General features: G+C 43.4%; 1 protein-coding gene across 1 annotated transcript in view; it reads right to left on the bottom strand.

The window, feature by feature from the left end:
* The window catches only part of SVOPL (SVOP like), a 38,342-nt gene that overhangs the window by 5,843 nt on the left and 19,831 nt on the right, over positions 1-12,668 (bottom strand). The window contains exon 10 of the mRNA XM_084896801.1: positions 10,274-10,363. Within this exon, the coding sequence (XP_084752927.1) occupies positions 10,274-10,363 (90 nt within the window). The remainder of the gene's footprint in view (positions 1-10,273; positions 10,364-12,668) is intronic.

Below are 12,668 nucleotides of genomic sequence, written 5' to 3'. Positions count from 1 at the left end.
GAGTCCCCAGTAGGGGGTGTGCAGGAGGCAGCTGATCAATGATTCTTTCTTGTCATTGATATTTCCTATCTCCCTCTCCCTTCCACTTTGAAATAAAAACATTTATATTTTTCTAAGTGAAAAAATCCTAAAAACGTGGAATTAAGAATATGAAAGAAATAATCACTAATACAGAGGATGAAAAGAGCCATAAAAATGCTATCCCAAAATTTATATTTGCTTATAAATTTGAATAATTAGATATTCAATAAAAATGTTTCCTGACATTTACTCCCAGATATAAAACCAAAAGAAACAACCCCCAAAAAAGTGACTAACAAGTACAGCCTCACAAGTGCCGATTCTTTCAAATTTCTAAGGAACAGAGTCCAGGGAAAGAAGAAACATTTATTTCTTTTTAATGAAACCTGGATGACAATGAGAACCTAGGAAAGATAACACACACACAAACAAAATCCAGCCACCATGTCATCTCTGTGTATTGATTCGGCGTTTATAAATAAAATACAGGCACACAAAGCTCAGCGCTTCTCTGAAAGAGGAAAACACTGGCTGAATGAGGTCTTGCTGCTGTCACACCTGCAGCCTGACCTGAAGGCTCTCCTGCCACTCCTGCTCCTTCCCACCTCCCTTCCAGGTACTTCCCAGTAAATCTCTTGCCTATGCAATTCCACTGTGGCATCTGCTTTTCTGAGGGCCCAAACTGAACCCTGGTATTTCAATAAAACAGTTGGATACAAAATTAATAGGAAAAACAAATTCATTTTCTTTATTCAAAATAGCCAGTTAGAAACATCACTTTCAAAAAGTTCTGAGTACCCACTATACTATATCCCAGGTCCTGGAGCATGAACTAGGAGTAAGGAAATTAGCAAAATATGCACGTATCTGTCCTCATGGGGCCTAAAGTCTATTGAGAGAGAGAGAGATTTTAGTCTGACAAATAGGCAACTACAATCTGATAAGCAACATGAAGGAAAATCTCAAAGTGCTAAAAGGGCTCATAACGGGGAGACCAAACTTAGTTTAGGGCAAGAGGGAGGGCTTTCTAAGCAGGGAATGAATCATAGCTAACCGGGGTGGAGATGGAGTAAGAGAAAACCCCGGGTGGTGGGGGGGAGGGGAAGGTTGTGAAATCTGTGGTGGTTTTAATAAACTACAAGAACCAGATTGTTTATAGCTAAGTCAACAGCAGGGAAGAGTACCAGCTGGGGGCCTCAATGGTAGAGCCCTGTGAATCATGTTGAGAATTTTGGTCTTTATGTAGGAGAAAGGGAAGGAGCAATACAAGGGCTATAAGCATAAGAATAACATGAGATCTACATGGATACAATAAAGAAAGTGAGTTGAACGAGAAGAAGAGCACACAGAAGGAGACCATTCCGGACTCTATTTTAGCAGTCCAATGACAGGTGATGGTCGTTTCAACCAGAGTGGTGCTGGTGGTGGAAAAGCAGATAAGACGATGGTCCAGCATCTATTGCGATATTAAAGCCACACAGTTTGAGGACTGAATATGATGATAAAGGAGAAGGGAACGGAGGACAACTCCAGGTTGGAAACTGGAAGAAGAGTGTGTCTGGGGGAAAAAAGGGATGACTTGAATTTTGGATATGCTGAATTTAAGATGACATTGAGACATTAAAATGGAAATGCTGAAGAGATGATTGGATGTATGAGATTGCAGTTCAGAAGAAAGGCCTGGTCTGGAAAGATAAATTTGGGAGTCATGAGCTCATAGATGATAATTAAAACAAAAATAGGTGACATCATCTAAGTGGAGAGTAAAATATGAAAAGATGAAGGACTAATATTGAGCAATAAGAATCCTCAAAAATTAGAGTAGAGGACAATGTACTACAAAGAGAGAAAGGAGGAACAGCCGAAGCTATGGGAAAAAACCACAAGAGGGCAGTGTGACGGTTGGCATGGGAAGGGGATAGAGAACAAAGGCATGGCCATCAGTCCCTAAAGTGAGGAGAGGTCACAGGAGATGGGGGACTAAAACAACATTTGGATTTAGAGATGTGGAGGTCCCTCAGAGACCTTGCCAAGATTCACTGTGGTGGAGTAGGGAGGGCTGCAGCCAGGCAGGGGAGGGTGACAAGTGAGTGGGGAGAAGGAAATGAGAACAGTGAAGAGAAGGAACCCTCTTAAGCAATTTGGCTGGAAAGAGACAGTCAATAGGGTTGAGTTTACATTGTGTAAGCTGTGAAATCTTAAGCACGTTAAAATGCTAAATAGAAGGATTCGACATGGAGAAATAAAACCACAGGATTCAATTATAAACCTGAGAAACTCAACTCAAATGAAAAACCATCCAGAAGGAGCTGGCTTTTTAAAAATCAATAGACAAAAAGACTCAATAGCCTCTTTAAATACAAATTACTTGTTAGAATGTTAGACTAGAAATTATAATGGAAAAAAAATCTATTCACAATAACAATGAAAAGCCATAAAATGCCTAAGAATAAAACAAGTCATGCAGGATCTATTTTAAGAAAACAATAAAATCTCAGCAAGGGTTGTAGAAGGAACACCAAACAAATGGAAACACAAACCATAATCTTAGACAGCACCAGAAAGAAGACCATTTTTACTACATTAATTGATACATTTAACAAGTTACCAATTAAAATCTTAATAGGGCCTGGCTGGTATGGCTCAGCAGTTGAGCATCAACCTGTGAACCAGAAGGTTGCAATCCAATTCCCAGTCAGTGCAGATGCCCAGGTTGTGGGTTCAATCCCCAGAATGGGTCATGCAGGAGGCAGCTGGCCAATGATTCTCTTTCATCTGTTTCTGTCTCTGCTGTTTCTATCTCTCCCTCTCCCTTCCTCTTTGAAATCAATAAAAATATATTTTTAAAAATGTATACCTACATAAAATCTTAATAGGTTTTGGGCAGACAAGGGAGGCAGAATGTAACAATTATTCTAAAGTACATCTGAGAAGAGCAACAAGGTGGTGCTGTAGCAGCCAGTTTGTTATTGTACTATATATTTCATTCAACAATGTCATATGATGGTGACAATACCAGACAGATCAATGGACTAATATGGTGAGACTAAATATAGACCAAGGAATGTGAGCAAACAAACATTTCTATTAATGAGTAAAATCTAGGTTATTCAATAAATAGTGTAGGGACAACTGGACTGCCATTTGGGAAATCAGAAAGCTGTTTCCTGAATGAGACTTCACCCTTTGATGAATGAATAAATATTTCAGTGGCCTGGAAGAGGGCATGCCAAGGATTTCTGGGTCAGCGTCTGGGATTCATTGACTTTGTGAAAATTGATTAAGTTGTCCACTTACGATTTGGATACTTTTATATGGACGTTATGCTTCAATGCGTTTATACACCCTCTCCCCGCAAAAGATGGACTAGAAGAGACAAATGTGGATTTTCATAATCCTCATCATAGAAGCCAGAAACGGTGGAGAAAAATATTGATTGGTCTAAATGTATAAAAACCTAAAGTACAGAGAAAGGAGAACATAGACAGGAATGAAAGAAATTGGGAAGTTAGGAGGAGTTAAATAATTAAAATCCTTTATGTATATGAAGGACTCTTACAGGTTAGTATTTTAAAAACTGAACTGAAAAACAGGCAAGGACCTGAATGGGCAAGCTAAAAAACGTGTGACACCCAATTAAAATACAAAAAGAATGACTGAGGTCCATTCCTTATCAAAGAAATGCCAAGTATAATAACAAAGATACCATCTATGGACAGTGAGATTGGCAGAGATGAAAAGACTAACAAAACCAGTTGGCAAATATGTGAAATAGTGGGTTCTTAGGCATTGGTACAACCTTCCCAAAGGGAATTTTACCACAATATATCAAAATGGAAAATGAGTGGACTCTTGGAGCTACCAATCCAATTTCTAGGAATTTACCCAAAGGAGATAACTGCGTAGCTAGATAAAAATGTAAAGCCCAAGGCCAGCCAATGTAGCTCAGTGTTTGAGTGTTAACACATGAACCAGGAGGTCACCAGTTCAATTCCTGGTCAGGACACAGGCCCGGATTTTGGGCTTGATCTCCAGGAGAAGATGTTTCTATCTATCTTTCTCTTCTTCTCTGAAATCAATAAAAAATATATATCCATTGATCTGTCCATTGATCTGTCTATATTTAGTTTCACTATGTTAGTCCATTGATCTGTCTGGTATTGTCACTGTCATATGATATTGTTGAATGAAATTATATATATATATATATATATATATATATATATATATAGAGAGAGAGAGAGAGAGAGAGAGAGAGAGAGAGAGAGAGAGAGAGTAAGCACAAGGATGCTCAAACAACTACTGTTGTTTATAATAGAAAATTATATGAAATAGTCTAGATATTCAACAATATGGATAAAGGAATTGAAAAGTAACTTTTGAAAGGCATTTTTTAATATTTCTTGACATGAAAAGATGTCTACAATGTATTTTTCAGAGCAAAAAGCAAACTATAGAAAGTATATGAAGGTTCTGAATTGCCCTCCTCCCCTGACACACTGAATCTACAGCCACACATGCAGCAGTTTCCTCTGAAAGGAACCCCAAAGCGAGCTGAACACCTCCTATACATCAGGCACAAGAGAAATGCCCACATCAAATTGTAGAGGCGAGAAATAGGAACAGACTGAAATACAGAGAACAAACTGAGTGTTACAAGAGGCGTTGGAGGTGGGGAGTTTGGAGAAGGGGGCAAAGTGGGGGGTGAAAAGATACAAACTTCCAGTTATAAAATAAATAAGTCCTGGGGATATAACATACAGCATGATGAGTATAGTTAACAATATCATATTCTATATTTGAAAGTTTCTAAGCTTAAAATTCTCATCATAAGAAAAGAAAAATGAGTGGTGATGGATTTTAACTGGACTTACTGAGGTGATTATTCTGTAATACATACATATATCAAATCATTATGTTGTATACCTGAAACTAATATAATGTTATATAATGTCACTTATATCTCATTAAAAAAGTATATGTGCCAAAACCAGTTTGGCTCAGTGGATAGAGCCTCGGCCTGTGGACTGCAAGGTCCCAGGTTCGATTCCAGTCAAGGGCATGTACAGTTGTGGGCACATCCCCAGTAGGGGGTGTGCAAGAGGCAGCTGATAATTCTCTCTCATCAATGTTTCTAACTCTCTAATCCTCTCTCTTCCTCTCTGTAAAAAATATATATATATTTTTAAAAATATATGAACTAATGAGCTATGATCAAATTTGGGTAAATGAATATGCATATACATACATATCTATAGATATAAAAGGCTAAGTAACTGTCTGACCTTTTGACCAGTAGCTATGATGCGCACTGACCACCAGGGGGAGAATGCTCAATGCAGGAGCTGAGCTGCGGTGACTTGGCAGTGATGGTTCTCGGGTGACATACCCCGGAACCAGAGAGGAGGGAGCCTGATTCTGGGGTGCATCACCTGAGAACCACCCTCTCACAATCTAAGACCCCTAAGGGAATATTGGAGAACCAGTTTCAGCCCGATCCCTGCAGGCCAGGCCGAGGGACCCCACCTGCCAGAGAGACCCCGCTCACTCTGCAGATGCCCTTCGAGCCCCAGCACCACATTAGGTATGCCTGGCTGGGAAGGGACCATGGGAGGTTGGCTCCAGGGAGTGTCCAGCCTGTCTCACCCCATCCCGCCCGCCGGCCACCTTCTAATTAATTTCCTTTCAATGTGCATGAATCCGTGCACTGGGGCACTAGCACTTAAATATATTTAAAAAACTTCATTAAAATATTTGTATTGTTACCTCTAGTAAAATGTTAAGTAGTGAAAATTTCATTTTAGTTTTAATCATTTGTTTTCAGCATGGAAGAAAAAAATGCCTTTGGAAATCTTTTTTTTTCTCTTTTTTTATTGATTTTTTACAGAGAGGAAAGTAGAGGGATAGAGAGTTAAAAACATCGATGAGAGAGAGACATCGATCAGCTGCCCCCTACACACCCCCGTCTGGGGATGTGCCCACAACCAAGGTACATGCTCTTGACCGGAATCGAACCTGGGACCTTTCAGTCCGCAGGCTGACGCTCTATCCACTGAGCCAAACCAGTTTCGGCTGGAAATCTCTTAAGTCATGGAAAATACAATAAACGCAAACATATTTATGAACTATACCTGACATTGACAAAGACTCCTAGCTGTTAGGTTTGATTGAGCAATTGAATCGCTACCCCTCCCCCCAGGAAATGACTTTTCAAGCCTTTTCACCATGGACAGTCCCTTTTGCTGAGACCACACTTTACTTGCTGAGACCACGTTCCATTGTCTCTCCCCTCAAGACCTGCATAGAGAATTTCCCTGCCCAGAAATACCCTGCCAAAAGTCCTTTAAAAACCGCTGACCCCCGTCACTGGGTGCTGGAGCCATCCAGGCTCAGCCACCTGGTGTTCAGATGATGGAATAAATCCGTGATCCCTCACCATTCTGGCTCATGCGTTCCGTTCCTCCTTCGGAGACCTAACACTGGCCAGGCCTCTCCGCCTCTTCTCACCTAGGCCCCAACCTCGGTCTATAAAGACGTGAATAAAACACTAACATAGTTTCTAACAGTTCAGAGCTGCATCCCTAGGATAACTCTGGCCCCTGTAAAGTGTCTACTGGCGATGACTCGGGCTGCCCAAAGAATTTGCTGTCTGTTCCAGAGACACCTGGACATACGGCTCCTGTTTGGGTCTCGCATGGACCAAGCTCTCATCCTGCTTTCTGCCATTTTCCACCTCCCTGACTCTACAGATCCTGCCATCCTCCTTCCGCAGCCTCTCTTTCAAACACCAGTCACCTCTGTACACATTGGAGTTGAATTCAGTTCACACTAGTTTCTTTTCCCTATGACGGCACTTTCTACTGATCTAAAGTTGTCCAATCCACTTTAACTAGTTCCCGAGTTTATCACTGTACAGTCCCTCAGTAAGTTCATGTCTATTTATGGAAATAGAAACCGGATGTTATCTTTCCTTCCCGTTCGCTTGTGAAGCCCTGTGAACCATCTCCTGCATTGACTGACTGGGTTTCCATGCTTTCGGAGAAAAGGTATTTGATAAGAAAATCATAGTTCAGCTGTGACAATTAGAATTTTTATGAGACCCTTGAAAGATCAAGGTTTGTCTTTCATCCATTTTTTATGGTGCAGAAATTTAAAATGTTTACATAGGCTTTTCCTATCTTTACCCTATAAGAGAAAGGATTTTTCTAGAATTCTGAAATCTCCCTTTTTATGTGAATAGTACATGGCGATGTGAAATTGGTCTTATTATAAGCTAGTTCCACCCTTGTCTATTTGCTGACCATCCCTCAAATCACTAACTATATAAGCAACCAAAGCATGTCTACAATGCAAAACTGATTGTGTCCAACACCCGCTTAAAACCTTAAATTATTTCCCACTACTCCTGAGGGGGAAAAAAAAAATCCTAAGTCCTCAATACATCTGTAAGGAACATTCTCCCCTGCATGTCTCTCCACTTTGCTCACCAAAGCTAGTTCCTGTCCTGGGACAGCCAATATCTATCCCATCTCTGGGCCTGTGCATTCACCTGCCATCCTATTTGAAATGCTATTTTCCTTTTACAAGTTGCCAATTCTTCATACTTCGGTCTCAACTACCACCTAATTTCAAGCTACAATGTAACAGCAACCAGATTACCATGTGATATTAACAAATAAATAGAACTAGAATGATGCCAGGCAGAGAGTAAGCATGCAGTTAAGTGCTGATTGAATATGGAACTGAGATAAAAGAAATTCAGTTCTATATAGCAATCTCTTCCACTACCCGCATGGAAAGAGTTCCAATTCAGGGTTCGGGTTCTGGAGAAGGGCCACACACAAATAAAAAGACTTGAGACTTTAAGAAATTCAACTTGGCGATATGGGGGGCCAGGCGGTAGTCCAACTCTAGTGGGAGAACTACTCCTGCTCTGGCCCTGCCATCCCCTTTCATTGAGGCTCTGGGGAAAACATCTTAGGCAACATAGAAATTTACATGTAGCCCTTAGGCAGGAAATAACAGAAACTTACACGGGGCAAACAAGGTAGAGGCTGCTTCAGCTAACAATGTCTCAACTAAAGGGTGAGTGGTTAGAGCAATTAAGGTTGTTGACCAGCCTTCCTGGCTTCCTGTCAACATCTCTTTTTTAATGAAACGGATTTGTTTTCCAGCAGTTCTATCAACTATAGATTGTAGCTAGAGTTCTTTGTGGTGGTCTAAACTGTATGAGGGCATCTAGAATTTGTAGAAGATTCCTCCAAAAACAGCTTGTCGAACGAGTCACCACCATAGTTTCTCAGATGAAGAAACCCTGACACCTAAGAAAGAGGCTCTGTCTGTGTATCCAGTTTTCTTTGAATCCTGAGAGGCTGTCACCCAGGACATGGCTGAGGAGGTCAGGTGGAGTTTAACAAGTTAGTTACCCTGGCGGTCCTGACACACCGAAGCTGGAGGACCACGTCCAAGGGAAGGCTGCCCTGTTAGTTCGGGAGTGACACCACGCCCTGCTGTCTGAAGAGCTCACCCCAGCCCAAACCCAGACAACACCTTTTGTCTGAAAACTGCACCCGTTTTGGGTTCTGCATCCCATGACCATGGGCGGCGGGGAGGGGGAGACAGCGTGAGGGGGAAGGGGGGGAGTTCTTCCATACCACCAAGAAACTCAACTCTGACACTGTCTCCCTGGTGGTGGCCTCAGGTCCTACAGTGGAGGGCTCAGTCCCGCAAGGCTGCCCCCACAGGTGCCAGCCACAGTCCTGGTTCTTCCCTGCCCTTCTGGCCAACTGGCTGTGAGTCAGAGGTTCGATGAAATGTGCTAGAGCAAATCACATGACTCAGGAGACCTGCTCACTCACTAGACTGTCAGTTTCTAACAAAGGACATTAGAGATGAATCAAAACCCATATGGAGAGACACAGAGGCGGGGTCTCGAGCAAAGCACTCTGTCCTTGCGGGGATGTGGGCCCTGCCCAGGGGCACAGATGGCATTCTGGCTCCCCACCTGGAAGCTGCCCACACCCTCCCTTTGAGGGTCTTATGAAGCTTCAGCACGCAGGAATGACGGACTAAACCCCTGGCCACTGATGACAGAGTTACCCTCCAGCCCCTCTTCTCTCCCAGGAGGTCAGGATGATGGGACTAAAAATCCCAACCCCCTAATTATACGGCCGGTTCTCCTGACAACCAGTTCCCAAACCCAAGGTCCCGTCCGAAGGTCACCAGAGCAAGACGTCCGTGTGGCTCTCCTTGTTTAGGAAATTGCATGGGTCTTAGGAGCTCAGGACGAAGACCAAACACAGCTTTCTTGTTATAAAATCACGGTATCACAAACCGCCTTCAGTGGCATTGTACACAGCCCTGATTCTTGGCCATAACCGATTTAGCTTACACAGGAACAGTTAACCAGACCTGGCCAGTGAGAGGGCCTTTCTAGGGATGCAGAGAGGCACCAGGGTCTTCTGGGGGCTGGATGGAGGGACATGTGCTTTGGATGTGCGGGGCGGCCACACACACAGGCTAGTCCAGCGCCCTGGTCTTCAGGGAGACGGGTGTGAGGCCTGAGGAGGCAGGGCCCGGGTTCCGGTCAGCCCACTGCCTGGAACAGGCCCTCCAGGGCCCACCTCACTCCGGCTTTTTCTGTGGCAGCAGCTCAGGTGGATTCCCATTTCTTGTGGCCAAAAGAGAATGAGCAGAGGGGGACCAGCCATCGAGCCCTCTGAGGCACCAGGCCCACGCAGGTCACCAGATCTGCCTGTTTTCCTCCAGAAACAATGCTCCATCCACGGGTCCAAGTCAGACCTGATTCCCCCCATGCCTGAGTCTGATTTCCCCCTGGATCTCCCCCCAGCCTGTGTCTGATTTGCCTGAGCACTGGACTTCCTGTGTCCGTGCCCATGCCCGAGGCCACCTCCCAGCACCTGGGCTCTGTGGTGCAATTGCACCCCTGGTGGAGCCCGTTGTTATCCAACTGCACAGCCCCTACTGGCACCCATTTCTTCCCATCCTCCCCCACAGCACCAACAAAACCCAAACCCTGCTCGCCATGCAGCACCTGCTGGGGGCTGATGGGAGCGTGGGCAGTCATTGAGCTTCCTTCCCTGTCCAAATTCACCCCCCAGTGAACACCGGCACCTCAAGAGCACTCCCTGAGTAAGCAGAAATCCTGGTTACCCCTCACCCCGAAGGGACCCGGATCCCTCGTTACCCACCTCCCTTCGGCCCACCCTCCTGCAGAGACCCCTGGGCGTACCTGGGATATAAACGGTGCCACCATCGCTCCGATGCGACACAGCGAGCCGCTGGTGCCCATCCCCAAGGCGCGCATGGTGGTGGGGTACACCTGCAGGGAGGCACAGAGCACCGGTTAGTCCGGCCTCTTCCTTCTCGCCGCCCCTCCCTCCCCAGCTCAGGCTTTGGTGCATGTGGGGTGGGCAAGAGCAGGGAAATCACCAGCCCCCATTACCTAAAAGATAAATCATAAGGAAGCTACTACTAATACAATAATTAATAAGTCATAATACAAGAATAAACTGTGTTTAGCATACTCACAACTGAAAACCTACTTTTGTCTACTGCTGTACATTAAATACCAAATATTCTATTATATATAGGGTAAAGAAGATATTCATTTTCTCAGGTACATTACTTTGAATTTTTAAACTTTATAACTATCACAAAAAGAATAAGCACTTAGAAATTATCCTTTAAGTAAGCAAATTTCAAACTATGTATTTTTAATGTATTATTATCGATTTCAGAGAGGAAGGGAGAGGGAAAGAGAGGTAGAAACTCAATGATAAGAGAGAATCATTGATCAGCTGCCTCCTGCAGCCCCTATACTGGGATCAAGCACACAACCCAGGCATGTGCCCTTGACCAAAATCAAACCCAGAACCTTTCAGACTGCAGGCCAATGCTCTATCCACTGAGCCAAACCAGCTAGGGCCAAACTATGTATTTAATTGAATATTCAAAATATAATTTTAGAAAAGCAAGCTCTGGAATCAGGCAGATTCCCACTTTAGAGCTAAAAATGCATAAGGGCAGTTCTACTGAAGGAAAATATTTCCCAAGCAGTGATTCAATGAAACCTTAAAGAAGTGCCACCAGAAAGATCGCTGGTTCGATTCCCAGTCCGGGCACATGCCCAGGTTGTGGGTTTGATTCCTGGTTGGGTGCATGCAGGAGGAGATCTATCAATGTTTCTCTCTTATCATTTCTCTCTCTCAACCTTGTTTTTCTCTCTATCTCCCACTCCCTTCCTCTCTTTAAAATCAATAAAAACATATTTAAGAGACAGGGCTAGATACATGCTACACCCTCACCATGTTCTCACTGCAAAATCTTATGACATAATCTACTTTGTTTCTGCAACTTTCTTACATTTATAGTGAAACCTCATTAATCTGTACTTCATTAGTTCAGAATTCTTATAGGAACGGGCAAAAGTTGAATAAGAAAGCAAATGTTATGTAACAAATGAGATCATAGGGAGAATATATAAAAAGGTGATTTTTATTAAAAACTCTGGGGAATTTTCTCTCAATACTCAGAAAACAGTTTTTACCATTTCATTAAAACAAAGCACGAAGCCCTTTTTCTAGGCTGTGATCTGTTAGCTGCCATCTATCAAGTGCAAAAAGCGAAATGCATTCCTGCCTCAGCGGCCGCTGCTATGTTTATAGGAGGGGAGGGTTTGGGGGGGAGGGTGGTCTCAGGGGAGCTTGCTTGCTTTTTCTGGATATATGGTGATGGTTTTTTCCATATATAACATTAATAAAGTCTTTTGTTCAGATTTTGACAATTCTGGGAGATAGAACAACAAATGATTTTTAAAATAAGTATCAGGGGGGGAAAAACAACTTAGAAAGGACCTTTAAATGAAAACATTCCAAAATGGTAAGCTGAACATTGCAAATATAGCTTTAGAAGCAGAGCATATGGCACGCTGATTCTAAATGCACAAAATCATTTTAGAAGACGTGGTTAATGGAATTAAGTGACGTGTTCGGTATGTGCCGAACATCTCATCACTTCCTATCGCTATGGGGGCGGGGAGAACATTTCCCTGTGGCTTTCCTGTCTCTGGCACGTCACGTCTGCAACCTCAACAGCCTTCGTGTTTCCAGGAATGGCAACAGAGGCCGTTCATCAGTCCCACAGCACTTCGTGCCCAGCTCACCGAGGGACAAAACCAGTAAAAGACTAGGCTTCCTCCCCAGAAACTTCTCATTTCTAGGCATATCAGCTCTTTAAAGGGAGGGTTAGCCAAAACCGGTTTGACTCGGTGGTAGAGCGTCGGTCTGCGGACTGAAAGGTCCCAGGTTCAATTCCAGACAAGGGCATGTACCTTGGTTGCGGGCACATCCCCAGTAGGGGGTGTGCAAGAGGCAGCTGGTCGATGTTTCTAGCTCTCTATCTCCCTCCCTTCCTCTCTGTAAAAAATCAATAAAATATATTTTTTTAAAAATAAAGGGAGGGTTAATGAGAGGAGCCTCTAGCCTCCTCAGGCAGGAAGCTACATAGTAGATGTATCAGTTCAGTAAATTCAGAAAGACTATATTACTATTAAACTTCAATGTAAGCTACATGCAGCCAATAACCAACGAAGGGGGTGTGATCTTTCAAAGGAATAAAGGTGAAAA

This window comes from Pipistrellus hanaki (assembly GCF_964339955.1).
Source record: "Pipistrellus hanaki genome assembly, chromosome: 10".
Lineage (NCBI taxonomy): Eukaryota > Metazoa > Chordata > Mammalia > Chiroptera > Vespertilionidae > Pipistrellus > Pipistrellus hanaki.
The sequence above is the reverse complement of the archived record's forward strand: the minus strand, read 5'-3'. Positions and strand labels throughout refer to the sequence as shown.